This window comes from Gavia stellata, chromosome 9 (assembly GCF_030936135.1).
Source record: "Gavia stellata isolate bGavSte3 chromosome 9, bGavSte3.hap2, whole genome shotgun sequence".
Classification (NCBI taxonomy): domain Eukaryota; kingdom Metazoa; phylum Chordata; class Aves; order Gaviiformes; family Gaviidae; genus Gavia; species Gavia stellata.
Genome location: NC_082602.1, coordinates 23,851,556 through 23,874,333, shown reverse-complemented (window position 1 = coordinate 23,874,333; position 22,778 = coordinate 23,851,556). Strand labels below are relative to the sequence as shown.

The following is a 22,778-nucleotide window of genomic DNA, read 5'->3' as shown; positions in this document are numbered from 1 at the left end:
TTAAATAGTATTGAATATTCATTATTCCCTGTACAATACATTGCTTGCAAATGCTGCAATTAATTACAGATCTCTCTTTTTACATAAAGCTGCCTTTGACATTCTTTTTGATAAAATCTTTCTGTTTCAAAAAAGAAAGAAAGCAACTGATCTCCAAGTGGAGTTGCTGTCTATTGAATATTATAGTCCATATTGAACAATAGTCCAGAGGAGAAAAGCACATGAAACTCCTATATTAGCAAAGAAAAAGCTTGCAATCTATTAGATCTCTGGTGAAATCTACTTATGGTGATATAAAAAGGGAAGTAACTGACGTCTCATTTATTCTAAACCTTCATATTCCTTACATTAAGCACCTCACCATCCTTTTATCAGTCAGATCAATACTCAGATTGCCCGTTTAAAAGGTACTAGTTTAAATCTTTAGAAATTTAGTTTCCTATTAAACATGTGGGATTTTCATAATCTCTGGGGTATTCTGCAGGGGCTGTTCTCATTAAGCATGAAAGATAGCTGGGCTACATTTCAGTTCTTCAGTTATTGCAAATTTTCCATCTGTGTCTGAAATTGTGGAATGTATGTTAGTGAGACGGGCTATGGAAAAATTTGGGGTTGGAATGGACTTCCAGATCCCAGCGGGTCAGATACAAAAGCACACAAAGATTTTGTTGAATTATGTTAAAAATAAGGAAAAGGACGGATGTACTGACAGAAATTTTGAAGCTCATTTAATATCTGGCATTTAAGACCTAATAAGTTAAAATATCATTAACAAAGCAAAGTTGCCAGTAAGCATCTTGCACACTAAAATATTATATTATAAATGCTAAAAATCACAACACTGAAATCAACACAAAGAACAAGATTCTCAACTAATATATGAGAACGATTCTCAGAAAAAATAATAATTAATAATTCTACGCTGGTTTATGCCTGCGAACAGCTAATCCAATAACTTTCAACATGAATTTCAGAGTACGTGAGTCCACTCACATTCAGAAAAGCAAAGGAAGCTAATGGTGCCATGCTATGCTTCATACTATCCTGCTCGCTTCAACAAGACTGTCAAAGCAGTTCCATTGCTACTTGCAAAATAGTCTTTAATAACCACAGTTTAAGACTCTGTGAGAACAGACATCACCAATACTATACTACCAAGAAAATATTTTAAATCTAACCTGTTTTGTAAATAAACCATTACAGCTTCATGGACAGGGCACTTCTCTTATTCCCGTTCCTACACCCACGGCTGCTCTGCTGTGTGACCTTGGAAAGCTGCTTCAAACCCCCCTGCCATTGTTTCCCTTGCTTTCATGTGCTGTCTATTAGGGCTATGAACTCTCCAGGGCTTGAGTTGTCTTTTACAATATGTTGGTACAGCATCTCTTATAAAAAAGGCCTCTATCTTGATCCTGCCAATGCTACTGCAGCACAAAAAAATACCCGGTAACATACAATTGTACAGGTGAACTTAATCAGCCACAAAGTTAAATAGCAAAGTGTGCTAAACAAAAAAAACTCACCACACAAAACCCCCACACCTACATGATACCTGGTTGAAGGACACTTATACTCAGAACAACAATTTGAGTTAAATTGCTTGTCCTCTCAATCACTGTTTTCTACTTAAAGCTTATTTGTTAAGTCGTAAATCCAAAAGGTGGGTCCTAATTCTCATCACATTGTTGTTGCCAGTGTTTGGTGTCCATTCAAAACTGACCAAAGCAAAGAGAATCAGAATGAACCATTCATTCAAATAATTTTCTTCACACTTTCCCCAGTGTAAATCCTAATTTCATGTGTCAATGGGAAGAGACATAGGGCATGTGAATACCCTTTGTATACACAGAGAAAATAAATACTTTCAGGTGCTTATTTCAAGGAGAATTAAGCAATTTGAGCCAACCTGTAGTGTTGACTAAAGTGATTTCCAAATAAATAAAATGATCCATTTTTGTTCAATCTGAATTTTTTTTATTTTATGTTTGGTATCTGAACTGAAAAGCCCAATACTTGCCCAGGTCCAAAGATTTTATCATGCCATCTTACATCAGCTGGAGAAATAAAGAAGCTGAGAGAATGAGAATAACAGTAACGACATAATGTGCATGATCTCAGGGTCCTTGAATAAACATTGTTCTTAGAAATAAGTATCTGTTAGCTCCAGCTGCTCCTCATATTAACCAATAACAACAGGTTAATTTCTTACAACAGAAAAAAAGAGTGGTGCTCTTGAGAAGTTTCTGTATTTTTTACATAATGTGAAAGAAAACAAGACAATTGTGAGAAAAGATTTGCCGACAGAGCACAACAATGCTAGTTAGAGTGTCAATCACATATCACTGCCCTAGAGCAGATAAAAGCATACAGTGTAACAAGAAACATAAAATACTAAAAGTGTATTACACATATTAACATGGCCAAAGAAAGCAGCATAGACTTGATGCATACATACAAATTTGGGTTGCCAAAAAGAGAGCACCTTCCCACTTATCTTAAAAATGAGAAGAGTTATTTCCTCCTTAGACCAAACCACCAGTTCATTTTGGATAGGTATACACTTCACATATATTTACAAAATTTGCAATTTTGATGTACTCTCTGGAGAATTTTTACTGAAGTAAGCCATGTCAGTAAGACAGTACATGTTATTAAGGGTAGGCATTCAGTTAGTGGTTTTCTACCTGTAGAGCTCCCAAGTTCATTATAAAATTAAAGTTGAGGTTCTCCTGAGGACTGTTTTAAAATGGAATAATAATGAATGTTTGAGCCACTGGCATAACTGATACATGTTTCCGTAGGTAAAAAAGAAGAGAAAGTAGAAAAGGGATTTTTTTTTTTTCTCTCTAACAGAGTGGAAAGGAAACCAGGCATCTTTCCCATGCTAAACATCCACATTCTCATTACCATGAGTAACAGCCAAAGCAGAGTAACATTCAGTAGCATTAGCAAAAGCCTCAGAATCACAGAACCATTTGCCTCTGACTTAATTAGTTTCTTCTGTAAGAATTAAATTGTATTTTCCTCACAGAAGAATGTCTTTCTGAATTTTATTGCAGTCTGGTATTAATATTCAAATCTCAACAACCTCTCTCAGGCACAGCGGAATGACTCCATTTATTTTACCACACAATGCAGCCCCAAAGTGTATATTTTCAGTGGGAGAGGGGGCGGATGGCTACCTATTTACAAATGAGCCAGAGAACAATACTGTAATATTATACTCCATAATAACATTAATGTTTAAGACAAACATAAAGGAAACACGCTAACGTACAGCCTCTGGTGAAATGATTTGCCCTTTTGTTTTGCATCTTTACCCTTCTGAGCAGCTACAGTTCACCTGTGGAGTCAGGGCTACGCATTCAGGTGCATTCCTGAATCATCCCAATCAGTAAAGGCAATGGTAGTGGTTCCCAACCGATGTACCATGAGGCCACAGTACGTGATGCACAGTGACACAAAGACTGCAAGAGGCCCACAAGCCTGAAGCAGTTGCATTTCTCTTCCGTGAACTGCCACACAATGCCACTGTCTCCTCCTTGGCATACAATTGGACATACTTAGGCTATTCTTCACACAACAGGCCTTGCTACTATTCAACAGCTCATAAAAAGATAATTTGCCCCATGCTGAACAAAGTCATGAAACGTTCACATCTGCAGTCTTTGCCAACCCTTCTGTACCTTCTTCCATGATGTACAACTGGTTTGTTGCACCTTTCAGCAAGTTATTTTCTGGCTATTACAATAGAAAAGAAACATGGGACAGTTGAACATAAAAATTACATCTAGTATGTTAAACCACCACATTGTCCTCATGAGCTCTCATCAAATATCTCTGCTATTTGGCTTTAATAAATGGTCTTCCATGGTAAAAATATATACAGAACAGGACTCAAGATTAAAACCGATCACTGTTTACCAGTTTCTCCAGAAATCAAGTCTTCAGAAGTGTCTCTCCCAAGAAATCAGCACATTCAAAGCCTCGTTGCACCCACATCACTGCCTATTAGTAACCATTCTCCTCCTCTTCTGAAGAGACTAAAAGACGTCAAACATAACTACTACTCTTTCTCAAACATAACTGCTACTCATTTGAAAGAGGAATTTGATACAGGGTATCAGAGCAAAGTCCAGTAAAAGGACGAATGCATGAGTTCATCCAAGAATGCATAAGCAACTAATAGCTTTGTGCCCCTGTCATAGACGAGATCAGAAAACATTATTTTCAAGCTAACCAAAGAAAACAGAAAATCTGTAAGAAAAAGGAACAACTCTGGCTCACAGAATAAAGTTGTTATAACAAAATACTATCATCAACACATAATTCAAGATGGTTGGACCTAATTTTCAGGATGTACGGCACTGAGCCAGGGAAAATCTGTCATTTAATGGTTGGCTGCCCACAGCATGCACAAGTGAATTATACCAATGCTTCAGTGCATTTGCTAAGTGCTCGCACTGAAAAATCTGTTGGAACGCTTTTATTTGAGAACATGAATTACAGGTTTAATACAAGACTGACAAAACAACAACAAAACTGAAAAGCAGGCTCCTGAGACATTAGGCAGACTAACTGGCATGCCTTCAGGGAATGGGCCAGCTCTTGCAGTCCATAAACACCCAAGCCTTCAGCTGTCATTGCGAGCTTTGCTTGTGAGGAAAAAGTGCAACAGCCCTAAGGAGTTACATTACAACTGTCAAGCTGCAGATGCTAAACAGATTCATACACATTATCAACTTGTCCAGTACCACCTCCAGAAATAAAATACAGCACGAACTCAGAACAGTTACTCTCAAAGTACGAGGATGAAAAGCTGCCACCTTTGTCACTACGAAACCTAATTTCTATCCAGACTCAGAAATGTTTGATATGTAGGATAACAGAAGGGAATCTCACTGCTTCAGTCAATGAACTCCCCTGCTTCTAATGTGTTCAGCTAAATTCATTTATCAAATACAAGTTGTAGTCTGACTTTAAGAGTGCTGCAATGACAAACCTGGAAGTATTTAGGGACTGCCTCTCTGTGAAACACAGGCATAACAGAAACCATTCAATGAATATGTTGCTGCTGTCATAGTTTCCATTTGAACTGAATCTTGGACTAAATTCAGGAATTCAACAGCTAGAAGACAAACTATATATTCACTACAGTTACAGTACCCAGTCTTTGAAAATGGAAAAATACTGTGAGAATTTACACATAAAGATTTTAGACATTTCAAAAATTAAAAATAATTTGGGAAGGTATCATTAAAAAGGGCACTACCTTATTCTAGACATTTTTGTGGTTGAAATGTTAATGATAATTAACTATAACTACAACTTTGTGCCTTCTAGGAGTAGCCACTGTACTTTGCCATTATCCACCACAATTACTTTTCATTTTTTACTTTCAGAATGACTGACAAATATCCTACTACAGAAAATTCAAAGAGCCAGACTCCCACATTCCACTGTTTTCAGGAAGTGTAGAACTAAGGCACTTAATTCCTATTTCTCCAAGAAGGCCGGTATTTTACAGAATCTTTGGCTCATACTTTATTTGGTCTGACATCTTCCCCTACAGCAGCGTGTATTTGATTTTTGTAAACAGTGAAAAAGAATGACTGCTTTCAAGAGGTTAAATTATAACATTCACAGCCTTGTTTTTCTAGCAGGAGGTGGGGCACCACAGCCATTTCAAAAGAAGCAATTTTGGGAATGTTGGAATCATTGGGGCTGGAAGGGACCTCAGGAGGCCTACAGTCCAACCTCAGGCTCAAAGCAGGGTCAAAACTCAGTTCCCATCAGGTTGCTCAAAAAAGAAAAATTTTTAAAATAAGCAAGCAGTTTAACCTACCTGAGTACCATAAACACTATAACATACTTGGTATAACTGATGATTATTTCAAAGCATCACTACAAGGCAAAATTTACCTTGTTTAATTTTTAACTGTGCATTCCCAGATCAAGACATTTTGGAGTTACTTTTTGGTTTATCTTTAGTTCTGAATTCCCAGAAGTTTTAGTATTTACCTTGTAAATGTTTTTTTAGTCTCAAATTACTGGTATCTGTTGTCATTCTTTTTATATGGATCTTAAAAATAATATTTACTTGAAAGATTTGTGTGTATTTATAGGTGCACACACACAAAGTAAAAGCATAAAAATTATAAGTAATAACAAAATAAATAATAAAACTTTAGGAAGATGAGGAGGTGTTTCATGTTATAGTTGAAACACATGAATGTAACTACGCAAGATTTATTCAGGCTATAGTACATTAGAGTCTCTGTGCCAAATGTTTCCTATTGAATAGTTGTCACTGAGGATCCAGAGCCAGTCAAGAAGAACCATTAGGCACAATAACTTAAGAGGAATTTAGACCAGATGACTCAGTCTCTTCATATCCACTGAGCTGTGTAATGTTTTGAGCGTTAAATAGGATGTATCACAGTCTCTAAGATTTCTATTTAACTAGACAATTTAAGGGGGTTTTTTTGGTCATGTTAAAGTAATTACACTGATTACACAATCTGTTTTCATAACTAAGCAATTGTGAAAATCTGAAGCTTACAACCACACTTCGAAGAACTGAACACCTGAGCAAACGGGAAGGCAGCACAGCAATTGTGAAGTACCTTGGACTGACCTAAACCAAACTTTTGCTTATCGTTACTTCCAACTTGCCAATTAAGACTGTGATGAAAGGCTAAAAGACATTTTCAGAATGTTATTCTATCATTTGTTTTAAAAATTCATGTGCTTACAAGCTATTAGTGTATTTAAAGATCCACTGTGTTAAGCTTTCAGCAATACTTAAAGGATGCAATTAAGCTTGCACTCAATTTTAATTTAAATATAGCAGATTTATAACTTTTTTAAATTATCATTGTGCTGTCTAACTCCTGAATTTGCTGAGGGTGCCATAGAAACTATTGATGCAAGTACTGTATTAATTATTTTACTTATGCTGGTTTTTATTTCATGGATAGAATAAGTATTACCGTGAATTTCTTGTTGTAGTTATTTAAAGTTGTCTTCCTTTGACATGAATACTGAGATACTTTGCTTGCAATAAATGATGGCACTTCTGATTCAGGTGTATTCAAAGGAGGAGACTGATCTTGTTCCTAACAAACAAAAAAAGGGGAGAAGGGTTGGTGACACACCTGTCAAATAGTTTAAAATACCAAAAATACATTTCATGAGCCCAAAATACGTACCTTTAAATGTGGTGAGAGAATAATAATGTTCCTACCATTTTCCTAGAAAAAACACTTAATTTCACACTGGCTGCACTGACAATACCAGTTTATCTGGTGATTACTGGGATTTTTCACTTTCTGCAGTAAGTTCTTGCAGGGAGTTTTCAATGGCACTGTCATTTAAAAAAAATAAATCTCTAAATGGCAAGTCTTTCTACTACTACTTTTGTTATTGCAGTAAGATTGAAAAACTACAAAGCTTTAAGAGCAGATAAGCTTGAAAGAACAGAGAGTTTTCCCAGAAAACACTAGATGATTCAATATAAGATCAGGGATGTTAGTCCAAGGGGGCGGGGGGGAATAGAGATGCTCAAATAACTGACTTTTTCAATCTGTAGCTCAATTCAGTGGTGGAGAAAAAATGTTTTTATGACTTTAAAATAAATTCCCCCCCCCCCCCCCCAAAGTAAAATGAAAGAAAACTTTTTTGGTTTGGATTTAATTCATTAAGCTAAATGTTCTATTTTGGGGTCATTATAAAGCAAAGGAAACATTTACAAACAGCCATAGAAGAGTCATCTCCATCCTTTCATCCAACGGCCAGCGTTCACCTTATGATGTCGATTCTCACCCAGCCCCATCTGTACATGGCGATCCAATTCAGACATCATTTTTAGGTGTTCACTGGAGCAAGGAAAAGGAGCCAGGTGCCAAATCTTACATGGGAATCTCCCAAGCACCAGGCCACCCTACATGCTCATTTGTTTTTTGCCTAATTTTGTTCCATGCAAAATCGACAAGGATCAACAAAGTCTGTGGGCAGTCCTTTAATTCCTTTGCTTGCATTGAAAGTGCCCAAATCTGAAATACTTTGGAACCACCCAAAGTGTTCTCAGCATTTCTCTGTATTTTTTGCTGTCTGTCATCTTGTCTGAAAACATTTGCAGATCTGTCAAAAAAATATTGTATTGCACTATCCAAAAGCCACAGGGAAATGGTTCAACCACAAAAAATATCAGATACACGGTGGAAATTTTCACCCCAAAAATGGAATGATGAGCCCTCTCTCCCCTGTATCTAAAGACACGCAGACATAAAGCTAGCATCTGTGCTAGGCAAACCTATAAATATGTGTACGTGCCTTCACACACACCCCCCACATATAATTTCATGCTGAATTGCCTTTGTATTTGATACAGAGTAGTCAAATAATTGTATTCACACACAAACAAAAAAGGCATTTGCTTGCACAGCTGAAGGAGCAGTGAATTATATGGCAGTTTTTATAGTATACACTGAAAGGAAGGAAGCTATTTTATGTGTAAGACCACTCGTGGGAATAACCTAAATGGGTTTCAGCTAGGATCAACTCATCCACTTTTGCAGACATTCATGAATTATACTTTAAAATTTATTTTAAATCATATAAACTATGATTGATTACAGCTAATATACTGCTTGAAATGATAGTGCCAGCTGCAAAGACTGTGAACAAACAGAACATTACTGAATAGAATAAGCTATCATCTTCATTAGGATAGACACAAAAAGAACAAGAGCCCTATACGTAGCATTACCTGGCATTGTGGATGAGAGCAGAATTAACGCAGAAACTCTATGCGTTTAAGAGTGTGATAGACTGGCACATAAACATCCCGTTCCTGCCTTAGCAAAGATATTTGATCATTTTTCTTAATCAGCAATAGTTACGCTTTTAATTAACAGGACTTGATTATCTATAACAACAGAAGAAACTCTGGCCAGAAATCAACAGCAAAAACATCTAGCAAACAGTAATTACTATAGTCCGATTTATAGGGAATATTATGATACCTGCATGAGAATTACAGAGATGATCTCCTATCATCATCATCAGAACATAAGAACAGGATTTATATCACTTTTTGGTGGGAAGACCAGATGGGATAAAATCATTTGTAGAGATTATGGGACAAACCTGAAGTTTCATCCAGTAGCAATTATAGCGTAGAACAAGCAATCCTGGAAACTCGCACTAGCTTGAAATAATTTGTAGTACTGGGAAGGAACATAACTACAGATATGAGAAAAATGTAAGCATTAAAATTCCTTTTTTTGCAGATAGCTTCACGACATTAAAATGAAATTATGGTAAACTACACAGGGGCAACCACTGAAAAATACCCAAATCTGTAGGCTACTTAATTGCTAGAGCTAGTTAGAGTTTGTACCCCACATCCAGGGTGCAGTAACAGTGAATGTCCCTGCCACTCCTTCACAGTGACATTTTCTGCACAGCATAAGCAGGAAAATCAGTCTGTCCCGCCAGCATCAGTTTGTACAGCACAGACACTTAGTTGCAGAATTAATCTTGTAGGGGACTACTTTGCTCTTTGTCAAACTATTTTTTTTTTTTGATACACAAACAAAGGAGTATAATGACATAGGGAAATAACAAAGAGAGAGAGAAAATGGAGCAGCAGTGAATAAGGTGCCCAGATACTAGAGACTGTGTCAGGCCACATTATTCAACAACCAGCAGCTTTGTAAAGCCCAGACAGCATTGATAAAATAATAAACTCTGCTAATATCCAGCATTTTATGAAGAGAAGGCAGCCAGTTTATAAGTTTCATTTTATTTTCTGGGAAACTCTGACTGTCAGTATGAAGGATTTCTTCCATTAGTTAGAGCCTCTCTCTTTCACGAGGCAACAGAGCGAGACACTCCGGAAAATGTTAAATATGAGTTGCCTGTCACATGATATGGCAGGGGATCAAAAGACACAGTACTTCCTTTTCCTAATGTGGAGGGAAATCCTTTGTTCAAGGAAATAAATATCTTTTCCTTTCTAAAAAAATAACTAACTAAAAACTTTTGGGTTCTGACTGAGGAAAAGGCAGAAAAGACGGAGTCACAGCACAGTTCCTAAAGCTGCTGAGGATGCCAACCCACTTACGGTTCTCTTCCTTTCCTTTTACGCCTCTGAAAGCTTCCCCTCTACCTCTTTCTTTTCCATTACCCAGGGAACAGCACTACTTTCTAGCATGTGGGGATGCCCTTGCATACATATTAATGTCCATGTCATGTTATTGTCCAGAACACCCATCTGCTTGTGGTGGGGAAGGTGTCTCTGGACAAAGGCATTCCTTTGCCAGAGAAATATTTTTATTTCCCTTTGAAGCATGTGTTTGGCTACCAGACTTCCATAGACTATGAAATTAAATGATGGCTATTAACTATAAAAGTCAACTGTTACCAAATGAATCAAAAAGAATTCAGACCAGCTTAGATCTGGTCACCCAACCTTTTATACTCTATAAATCACTAACATCAGAGCAACTCTCGGATCATTCGTAACCACAGAAAGGTGTACTTTAGTGACAATTGTAATCAATATAGTAGCTAATGGTCTGTAACTCTGACTTTATTCCCCTTGTTTTGCATGGAGAAGGACATTTCTTTTTAGTAATGCATTAAAACAAATGTTCTGAATGAAGAACAACCTTCCAAATAGGCTACTGCAAGATCTGTGAGATGAAATCTTACTGTTATTGATATTAATGGGAATTTTACCACTAATCTACATGTAGACGAGATTTCACCCAAAACGTTCCCCCACTGTAATCCATTCCTTTTATCTCAAAGCCTTCATGATGTAGGCCGAGTTCAAGGTTTGTTAATTCACTTTCATTTCACATTTTACAAGACTGACATAATGGACCAAATTTGTCTTTAGTGAAACTCCAATTAAATTACATTATGTACAACTTCAGTCTAGTACTTAAAAAGAAAATTAACCTTTACTTCAATGCTCCTTCATTTCTCAAGGCAGGGGAAAAAAAAATCATGGTGACACTGCAACAATAAAATTATCTTTAAATTTGCTGAACTTCTAGAATCTTTTCTCTTCCTTCCTTGTTTGTGCTACAAAAATGTTTATTACTTTAGAGCCACTGTATAATTAAGACTGGTCTTAGCTGTAAGCTTTGAAAGTTAACGGTACAGCTGTCACTGGTTTGCTTATTGCACTCTACATTTATTGGTATGAAATCTTTATGTTTCAATAAAAACAGAAGCTCTTACTTGCAAAGCCAGTCTCAAAGTATAATAATGATCTCCTGACAGTGCTGCTACCTTTTTCAGAAGTTTCTGCTCCAGCAGTATTCCAAAAGAACTTTTATATATGAAAGAAAACTAAGGCAGTTTAACTTGCAGTAGCCTTCTCATTGATTAAAAAAAAATAAAAGTAAGCTTCAGCATCATTGGAGACATTTTGGAGAAAGACAAAGGCATTTCTTGCTTTGAAAATAAAAAAAATCGATGAAAAGATATTTTCTGAGATATCTGAATCTATAGGTCTTCATGCACTGCTGAAATTAAGAATGTACATAAAGGGTAATTTGGTTTACTTTTAGTCCTGATGTTAAACTCCCAGCAACGCTCACAGGATTTTGCTCACATTTTGGATTTATTTCTTGTTTAAAGAACTTTTTTATGTTCCCAGTATTTATATTTTTATGACCTGTTTGCCTGTGAGATTACATAATGCAATAGCTACAAGGTCTCCAGGTTTTTTCTGTTTTGCATTAATTTATTTGGTCTATTCTCCCTCCAGCAGATTCACTGAAAATATTATAAATATACTGCAAAAATACTTCATCGGAAGGATTGCAAATATAAACACATACTCTGTCACGGAGTTATGCTGAGTCTGAGAGCGGCAGCTCCATCTGGTGTATTCAATCCTACAACCCCCACCCCCCACGTGTTATTAAACAGTAATTCTTATCTGTAAAATCCTGGAAAATAGTTTCTGGCAATGAAAGATGACTGAAAAAATGAATCAGGAGCTACAGTTTTTCTTGGGGAAGGGTGGTATTTATGAATCATCCTTCACAATCTAAACATCAGGATGAAGAAGCAGCAAACAGTGCAATATTGCTGTTAAATATTCAGGCATCCTCTGCCTCACAGGAAGGTACACGCTGGGGATCCTACCGTGGTCCTAGTGTTCACGGGTTTCCCAGTTATCGTTTTGCAGTGGGGTCAGAGTTCACACAGAGCCTAATCCAGACCCTCAGAAATCAGCAGGAATCCCTCACTTCAGCTTTAGATCAGCCTTGTAATTCTCTTGACATATGAATTAATTTCTCCACCAGCGCACATTAAATCCATCACCATGAGGCTCGAGCACATGCAGAACAAGGGAACGGGTTCATCCCGCCACAGCGCAGGGTCTATTTCATGGCCCAGCGGCACGTGCTGTCATCGCGCTGTGCTCAGCACGCCCGGGCATCCCTACCACACTCTCATCATTTACGGTCTGTACCGGGGGTCCTGAATATCACCGTTTCACACTATGCTCCAGTTTGAGAAATTAGCACGTAATTTTGTCAGATGTAGATCCAAGGAAAACATGTCATCATCCACTGCTTCAAGGTCAAACACTATTCACTGAATAATCAGCCTGCCATTCACAATATCCTCTGGCTTACAGCTCCCATTGAGAGGTATTACAATATAATAAACCATTTTTTTCTTAGCAGAGTTTTACTTGATGGTGCCAAGTTTGTAAATGCATGTCCACAGACTGCAGCAGCCTTCATTTCACAGATCCTTCAAGGGCCTAGCAGTTAGCTGATCACTTCTAAGCAGCAAAGGTTTTAAGGTTTTTGTATTGTTTTGAAGAGGCAAAAGTATTCCATCAGGAGCCCATTACCGCTCTCAGTGGGACATTTACCATGATGTTGAAATATTTGTGGAAATACCACAAGTACCACAACAACTGCAAGTACTTCACTGATGGATATTTCCCCTTTAATAGCACACTCCCCCCCCCCCCCCCCCAGGAATGATGTATATTACCAGTTTGTAACATGTCACACCATAGTAACTCAGCATTACCAGACACTGATATAGAAGGTATGGAAGGTCCTTTTAATCTATTAAAACCGTGTGAATTACTCATGTAAATGTCAGGCAAAAAAGTTTTTAAATTCAAAGATTGTATCACAACACAAATATATATGGTTTTAGGTAAGAAAAATAAAAATAATCAAACCAGTCATTCATTTTGAATGTCACTGTATTCGCACTGAAGGATCTGTCTTACCATGAGACGATACTTCATTTCTGAATCAACTGGTCTTCCTGCTTCCATGCAGGCTGTGAACCAGGAGATATCCAGTAGTTCAAACCTGGAGCTGTCGCCCACAGCCTGTCCTTTCAGCCAGTCCAACACCTCCGAGTAAGAATTGTTCTCGGCCACAATATGAGTGACAGAGTCACTGTCAAGAAGTACACAAAAAGTTGTTTTCTTTTTTTCCTGAACCCAACTGTACACAGATACAGAGCTGCTATTTCCATATTTACTTACCATGCACTTCCTGAAAATTGTAGTATATATTGTACGTTAGGATGTGGGAAGCGGTTGCGTTTTCATATCACAATATATCTATTCCAGTCACTGAATCTGCTTTGAGGAAAGACTTTAGCCTGACAGCTCCTCTAAGTGCAGCATTTTCTTTCTTTCAGCATCATTTGCCTTCTGTAAGACACTACCCTATTACACGTTTTTTGCAACTCTGAAAATATTTGGCTTGCACGAGCAGTACCATAATGAAAAGGCTGCTTTACAGCACCTGACCGCACCTTCCCAATATTCCTGATCAATGAATGAAAGTTTTACAGTATTAAAAAATCTGTTAACAATAATTCCTTAAAGCTTTACAGCTAGTAATATCTTTTTGTAAATTTAACTTTTCTGTACTTACATTAAGCACTTTACATATGGCATTGTCAAATGTTCATGACTTAAATCTTACGAATTATGCACTCTAAAGACTGCTTCCTTGCTACTAAGAAGCCAGTCTCTTACAAAATTGATTATCTTAGTTTAGTGAATATAAAATTTACAGATTGAGTTATTGTTCAATAGCTTATATGATGTACATTACTTAAAAATATGGTAGCACAAAGGTTATTATATTAAATTTGGGTTGATGTACTAGAGTAACATTGGAAATAATTCCATGATAGTACATGATTAAAAAGACGCAGTTCTGCACCTTTCACGGGAAAATAATGGACAGGGACAAAGTTACGTTTCAAGAAAAAATTACATACATACTTAGGATGATCTGTAAATTTCTACCTGGCATGCTGATGTTCCTCAGCAAGTTTAGAAAGCTACAAACTTGGTAGGAAATATTGAGTGATTCCTCGTGTTTCCCCTCCACACACACCCCAGGAGGATGCTGTCATCCACAAGGACAACAACAGATAAAGGAGGAAACTGTTCATTTTCATGAAACTTGTAGGACCTCAGTATCTCTGAAGTATATGCCAAAATTAACTGATATCAGTCAACAGATTCTTAAACTTCTTGGAGGAAAGGCACAGACAGACTCATTACTTGACTTAGTTTTTAGAGAAATAAGCCTAGAATTGGAACATAAATTCTCCGGATGGCAGCCCCCTCCATTTGCAAGCCTCCATAACCTGCTAGCCCATGCTGCCGACAGCCTTGTGCATATACAGTAAATTTCAAATGGACCTGACAGATCGCTTTGCAATCCTTCTGTTAGACCTGGAGAAGTTAAGCCATCAACCTGTCCAAGCAGACAAGGCACCACTAGTACAGATAGTTGGTTAGTATGGACTTTAAAAATGATGTGTGCTAACTGCTAAAGGCAGACTGCACAACCTTTCAAAGCAAACTACTTTCTAGCAGACCAACAAAACCCCTTGGCCTATCCCTGTGACCCTGATTTATACCAATCATCACTGATTTCATTAAAATGCCTAATTGTGATGACAAATACTGGAGTCACCCCATAGGAAACTATTATCACGTAACACTCCAATGCATTAAAGGTACTATATTTTGGAAATATAAGAAATTTATTGAATGTACTTCAGAAATATGAAAACTGCCATGGTATACCACAATTTTTTTTCTCTCCATATTGTGCAACTTGTAGAGCAGAGTCCATTGAAAAAATAATAAACCCCAATTTATTTTAATCTAAAAGATTACAAATCTAGGTTAAGTGAATCTCCATGAAATACTATTGCTTTTATTATTATTTAACTCTGCTAGGTTCTACTTTAATTAAACTGTCACATCTTTACCTGACTTGGAAAAAAAAAATCAGTTAGAGGCATAGAACTTCTGCTTCCTGTGGTTTATTTCACTTTATATAAAATATTCATATGTAATGTATTTGTACCCAGCTGCAGATCTGGGAACTTTGCCATTGCTATGCTCGCAGCAGCAGTTTAGCTGCTGTGCACCCGTTTCCTCTGGTACCTGTACAGCTGTGCTTTTTTCTTGGCACAGGCCATAACAAATTTAGCATTTCCTCTGGCATTTTCCAAAACAAAAATCAGCAGTTAAATAGTTCTGGTTTATCCAGTAGCAGCCAAGTTGAAATTAAACATAACACTTGCCTTGCATACAACTTACAGAAAGTGAAATATTGGCAATAAACACCTGTGTGTCAAAGCAGCCCAGGTACCCTCTACTCAGTCCTCAATGGATTGTTAAAGTACGATTCAGAACAGCCGAGTTAATTTTTTTTTCCCTGAGAATTCAGTTAGTTTTGTATCAGACACTGATTGCCTACTTCTGTTCAATACCTGTTTGAATCTCGCTTTACAAGTTATTTCATCCTCCTTTCTTCCTCAGGCTTTCAAAATTGATGGGATTGAAAAATCCATGGAAATGAGCTTTTATAGGGAGGCCCCAGTTGTATACTATCTGCATGCAGATACAGAGAAATGATCAATACTTGGTTTTCTTCCAGCTTTTCAGAGAACTTACATAATGATGTAGCTTTCAGAAAACTGTATAATGATATAACTACTGCTCATGAAAAGCACTATTTGGAGGAAGGCAGGCTTCCTTCAAAATGAGTTGACTTACTGAAACACCACCAGACAAATCTGCAGCTGGAGTATAGCTTCACTCTGAAATGCCACATCCATGATATTTCATTCCTAGGTCTTCTCTCCAGTGGTCTTCCAGATTGTACCAAAGTGTAAGCCAGCAACTTTGAAACTCACAGCAGTGTATTACTCATAGGAAGATTAAATATTAGAATACCAGAGATGTTCTAGAGAAATGCCCCCCTCAATCCATCACATTTTCCATTCCTGTATATTTAACTTTTTTTCATTTCAGGAATTGGCCATTGAATTTAGATTAATCTTAACCTAACTTCAAGGGGGAAATAAACAATGGCTGATTTAGATCATCTAAAGACACGATTCATTGATTCCAGTGAGACTATACAAATGCATAGAAACATACCCCATGAAAAACATCTGCAAGTTCACACCTTACGTTTTTTATTTTCCATGTGAGAAGCAGCACACTGAAAAATTCAGTCACATTAAAATAAAAGATAAATTAGAACCACAGATTTTTAGAGGTAAAAAATAAGAAATTTTTCTAATGTTTGTGTTCTGCCTGCTCTCTGTCCAAAAGACAATAGAAATAAACCACACTTTAGGAACACCCACTGAAATCCTGAAGCATCTTTACAGTGGTAAGAGCAAAGTATATCCACCAAACACATCGGCAAAAACTTCAACCACAGTCACTTGTATAACTGCATTCATTAAGTTAGAATGCTTCAAGCAGCATTACTACTTGTTAATTTTACATATATGAACATTTTCCTACCTTAGTTCACTTTCTACTCTGAAACCTTTTCTTCTTGCCAGGTCCATCAAAAAAGACCTTCTGGTCACTCCCATCTTCCTCTCCATAATAAAAATGACAAACTTATTGAACTTTATTTCATAACTGCAGGAAAGGTTTGGGGAATGCATTGCTTTCTGTCTCTTCCTCTGGGAGAATACAGCTGGAGCTCTGATCCTATCCATGATGCAAGGTAGAAGTGTTTTCACTTGGGTAAAAGGGAGATAACAAGCTTTCTGCCAGGCAGCAGCTGTATTTAATGTCACCACCCATTGAAATCATTTTCTTCTGTTTCCCCTCTGAAATCAGAAACAGGTGCTACACAAGCAGAAACATCACTTGCTTTTTACCAGCTGGGACTTGCACTGAACTACTCCAGACAGGTGCAAATATGCTTTCATTCCTTAAAACAACCATTACCTATAAAGACATTATCCATATAACACCCATCATAGCAAAATTATCCCAAAATACCAACCAGGTCTTCAGCTGGCTTACTGGCACTGTTCCATCAATTTCTGCTTTCAAACCTTCTCCAAATTTTACTTTTCCAAATTGCAGGGCACATTAATTTTCAATTTATTAAAAAAACATCTTCCTATTGTTAGCTAGGAACTATGTCTAGAATATAACTAAGTAACAGTATACAAATATGTTGTAGAATAGCCTGTACACTTGCTATTTCTGTATAATTAACATGATTAAAATGGGATAGGGTTTTTTAAGAGAGCAAACAAAAAATAAGCTTTTGAAATTAAATTTACAATAAAAGAAATCCTTTGGTACTTTGATACTAAGGCAATGAAAGAAAAAGAGAAAGCATTAGAGATGTGTTTAAATATAACTTTCTCATGCATTGCCAACATTGCTTTCCACTATTTGCCCTGGAGTGTTCTGCTATCTGTGGCAGGTACAGTAGGCAAAAGGTAACTACCTTCCTGCTTTTAAGCACCCAGTGACCTCCAAACAACTACAGAGGAGATTATGGGGGCTATGTACCATCTCCTCCTAGAGAATGGGGCATTGGTCATCAGAGAACTACGCTAAAAATTGGTGCAGACGTTGCACTGGATCCAGTTAGGTATCACCCTGAATTTCCATCAGAGCAAAGTGAGTGCAACCAACCAGCACGTACATCTATTTCAGCACAAATCTACTTCAGTGGTAAATATCCCCATTTACATGTCAAGCTGGATTTTTATTTTTAGTGTAGCAGAGAATTTGTATTTTACCAGTCCTTCAGAATGTGTCAGAAATGTTATATCTTGCAACTCTCATTGCTCATGTTCAGGAGAGGGAGCAAGGTGGAAAATCCTGCCTAAGTTAGATCTATCAATTTTATTTTCAGTCATTTTATCGTGGATGAATATACAACCTGAGTTATGGAAAAATGAGTCAAAACCTGTTTCCTGCAATTATGGCCATGAGTTTAAAATTAAATTATAAAAGTATTACTGACATTTTCCCAGCCCTATAGCTCTTGCTGCTTCAACTATATTATCACAGATATAAAGAAACAGTTTTCATCAGAATAGAAACTAACCATAAAAAATTAATATAGAGCTTTCAGCTCTGGGTTCTTCCTGAGGCCAGGAAGAAAATATATACATAGTTCAGTACATAGACTAGACTCCATTCATTTCCTCCCTTGCATAAGGATAACCCAGGAGCCAAAATATCTATTCGTCTTTCTGATTCATAACATTAAAATTGTCAAAATAAATAATTTCAAGGTTATTTCGAAATTATACAAGCTATTTTCATAGGGACTGGAAAATGGACAAGCAGACAAGCAGACTTCAAGAGGCTTAAGCAAAAGAATAGCAGCAAGGAAGAAAAAAAAAAATTAATAGTGATGGGTCTGGCTTTAAGACTCAGCAATCTGTTTTGGTTGCTCCGTGTCTGCTTTCCAGACTATTAATCAACCACTGAACACTGGCTATCTCCCTGTTTACAGCCTTCCTAGGCTTGGTAAAACGCTTTACTTTATCTAAAGCCCTATAAGGAATAATGTATTTGAGAACAGGTTCTCTACATATGTTAAACGAAGTCTTATTTTATGTTATAATTAATTCAATGCTCTCAAACATGTAAATAAAATTTTTCCCAGTGTAACATCAAGATGCTTCTGGCATGAAAAAGATAAGTTATTATTCCTCTGTGTTACTGTAATAACTCGAGCCAGATTTTCAAGGGTATTTAGGTGCCAAACAGCTGCAAACGGAGGCCTAGTGGGATTTGCAAAATAGCTAAGCAACCTAGGCACCCAGCCCCTTTGGAAATCAATTTCTGGCTTTGAACCTAATGCAAAGAGATTTTCTCTGTCTAATAAACACAGTGTAATATCACGAAAACATCTCTGCCAGTGATGCAATTTTATTAAGCATACCTTCTAAAATTAACAGGATTTCCATATCCCAGATGAGTGAATAACCTACTCTCCTACAACATTACATTATAATATTTTTGACAGTAACACAGAAAGTAGAATATGCATTAGGGAGAGAGCAAATACAGTGGGGAAAAAAAGCATGTCTCTTATTTCTGACAAAGTATCCTGTTATCTGAGTCATAACACCACAGATAATACCTTACTCTCAGCATATATGATTAGCGGCCTAAAACCACAGAAGCTTGCAGAAATTTTTCCATCTCAGTACAGTCTCCTGGAGTTCAGAGCAGCTCACATGCCTGGAGGGAAATCTAGAACAAATTTCCACATTCTGATGTTCTTGCTGTGGATGAGTTTTGTACACTGTCAAAGGCACGGATTAAGAACGAGATGTGCACAAACACTGATGGGCATTTAAGTAAACATCTTTCATCACTTTCGATGTCTGTGCCAACAACAGCATCCCAAGCAGTCCTCAAGCCTGTATAGACCTCAGCCTGAACCCCAGAGTACTGATCTGGCTTCAAAGGAGGTTTCCTCAGGAGGAAAAGTGCAGGAACACACAATTTCTGGAAAGCGCAGTTCAGCCCCTCTGAACTTCAGTATTCGCACATGCCTTCACTGCACCTTCTTGATTATTGTCAGATGGTCTTTCAGTGCCCCGCTTTCATGTGAACTGCATTGTAAATATTTTATAAAATGTTACTTGCCCATTTTATATAGCTTTCCTGTGAAGAGTCAAAAGTGGTGAAAGGTGCTTTTAATACACAGCTGCAGTATGCTAACCTTCAGAGAAAGCATCTCTCAAGCACCATCAATAAAAACTAGAGAAGTGATTGTTCAGATACCTTTTTTCGACTTCACATAGGCTTAACAGCTTTTCACACTGTGTTGTTTCACAGGGATTAATTTTTCTCAGCTTTTTCATTTTAAAGTTTTTGGCAGTTTAGCATTTTCCAATGAAAACTTTCATGGAAATTTTAAAATCCTTCTGATATTTGTTTTTGTCCAAATACTGCCATGACTTCGCTTTTGTTTAAATTCTGGCCTTCTTGGCTGCTAAGCATTCCCTTTGCTGTTGATACCTGTTCTACCAATCTCTCAATGCCTAAAAATAATATGGCAGGTGTTTTTCCTGGTTTTAGTAAAAATTTTATGGAATCCAATTATATTATGGAATCCAATGAGGTTATTACATAGAACTTTTCTATATTTGTACCACTTAGACTTAGCCAATGCACAAACTTGAAGGATGTACATATGCCAAAATATAAAATATTTAAGAACTTTTTTTCTGTGAAGTTTTATCACCCACAGACAAGTACAGGCTTTGTTTTAATCTTTTTATTTATTTGATTTACTTCAATCTTCTGCTTCACTTGTCACCAGGGGGCTATATGGACTCATGAAGTCCTCAAGTTTCTGTCCTTAATTCCACATTATGTGGAAAATTTTCATTATTGTTTAGTAGGTAATCAACAAGCTTAAGAATATCTTACAATTCCATCAGACAAAGGGGGTCAGTACCTGGAATTCCTGGACACTGCTACATGCACCAGCAAACCTTGTTTGAACATATGTTGCATGAATCTATTTCTTTAGTTCCTACTTTTTTCCCCATATACTAATATATAAATTCTTACAAAATAAGCATAGTAAACCAATCTGGCTAGCCTACAAACTAAAGAAACAGAACATCATGCTGTTACATTTGATTCCAGTGTTTTGAATAAATGTACTATTATTCAAGGTTAGGAAATGTTGAAAACTATATTCTGGAAATGTTCAGATACATTTAAAAATCAATTCTCCCCCATGCCCTTTGGTGTTTATATTCTTTGAACTACTAGAACATTTTCAGAGGGCAGCTTTGAAGTACACATGCTTGAGTGATTCACATCAAAGATGATAAACTCCATAAAATACTCAGATGACCAAGAATTTTGAAAACCTGATGAATTGATAGTATGCTTTGAATGTGCTTACTTAGCTGTATCATGGTATTTGGCGTGTAAGATAAAGCAGGCTTAGAGAGGACACGAAATCTTGTACTTGCTGTCATCAAACGTACAACATTTCTGGTGTATATGATCAGAATAGCTGCTTATTATCTTTTTCTTTTGTTTTTTCCCCTCAAATTGAAGATGAAAACCTCAATAAGAATAATGTATTTAGCAACATCTCTCGAAAACTGCCCATGTAGAAATCATACCAAGAGCTGACAGCTTCTTTAACTGATTGTATACACAGCTATTATAGAAAGGGTTTGTTCTTCTAAGCCCTTTCTGAGGAAACTAGGGAAGAGCGGTATCACAGTGCTGAATAATAAAATAGAACAATAGGGCTCCCCCTTACAGCATAGGTTAAAGTAATTGGTGACAAATCCTGGCAGGAGCTACTTCCTACCCACATCAATATGCCTATATTCCCTGGAAACTATTATTTTCATTCTTCCTTCAGTCTCTCTGTTCAGTAACAAGGCTTACAATTGCTCTTTTTGGTTACTCCGCTAATGATAGCTGCTGCTCCTTGTTGTGATTGCTATTGGACTATTCTTTGATTTTTTTGTGCTGGTGCATCAATGGTTTTCTTTATACTGTAGTCTCAAGAGAGCTTTGTGAACCTCTCAGCAACAAGCAGAGACATATCTGCATAATCCCATCAATATACATGGTCAGGCAGGTCCTTTGGCAGTTACACATCTCTTCTGAACACAGTTTACAGAGGTAAAGGTCTCTAGATATTGAGTATCATTTATTCAGACTCTCACACTCATCTCATTACCAGTATTAAGGACATTTCTGTTAATTAACAAATACCAAAAAACTTTTCAGAGATGAGGGCCTACACAAAAGGTGTTGCGTGACCTATATTTAGGCAGCTAAAAAGATTATTTCTCTCAATGCTGACCAAATAACATTCCTGGGGACATTTCAGAAACTTCTTATATAAAAAGATAATACTAGAAATGAATACACTGTTATATAAAAATTCTTGTCCTGCCACCTTCATTCTCTCATAAGGAATCCTTATTTCCTCCCCCGTTCCTCTAGTAGGACACTGCTAATATAACAGCTAAATTGACCACATCTCTTCTTTTAATTAGTTATGATAGTTACTATACTACTAGATGGTAGAATTGATGCACCTTGCAGTAACACTGCAAATGCCGTTCTAGACCAATTTACATTACAGAATATACAAAAAGCAGTATGTGTGAGATTTATGTCTTCTACACTCACAGTCAGTAAAGCATGATGCATTTAATAAAGATAGATGCAGTTAAGCCAAAATAATGAAAAACAGAAAAAGGGTATTGCTGTGTTTCACATAAAGTTTTCAACTATATACTCAATTTTCAGTAGTACAGGAAAGCTTATTTATCTTGCAGCTCCCACATCATCAAGCTGAGAAGATAATCAGACCAGGTAATATAAAAGAGAGGAGTAAATAAGAGTAAGTACTATAGATAATGTTGTTGCACAGGGAAGAAAAATTTATGAATAA

At 36.9% G+C, this 22,778-nt stretch overlaps 1 protein-coding gene across 1 annotated transcript in view; it reads right to left on the bottom strand.

Moving 5' to 3' along the window:
* Positions 1-17,064, bottom strand: part of DNTT (DNA nucleotidylexotransferase) — a 92,894-nt gene extending 75,830 nt beyond the window's left edge. Inside the window, exons 1-3 of the mRNA XM_059821492.1 lie at positions 16,862-17,064; positions 13,286-13,460; positions 6,993-7,118 (exon numbers count right to left, since the gene is read on the bottom strand). Coding sequence (XP_059677475.1) covers positions 6,993-7,118; positions 13,286-13,460; positions 16,862-17,064 — 504 coding nt within the window. The remainder of the gene's footprint in view (positions 1-6,992; positions 7,119-13,285; positions 13,461-16,861) is intronic.
* Positions 17,065-22,778: the final 5,714 nt, after the last annotated feature.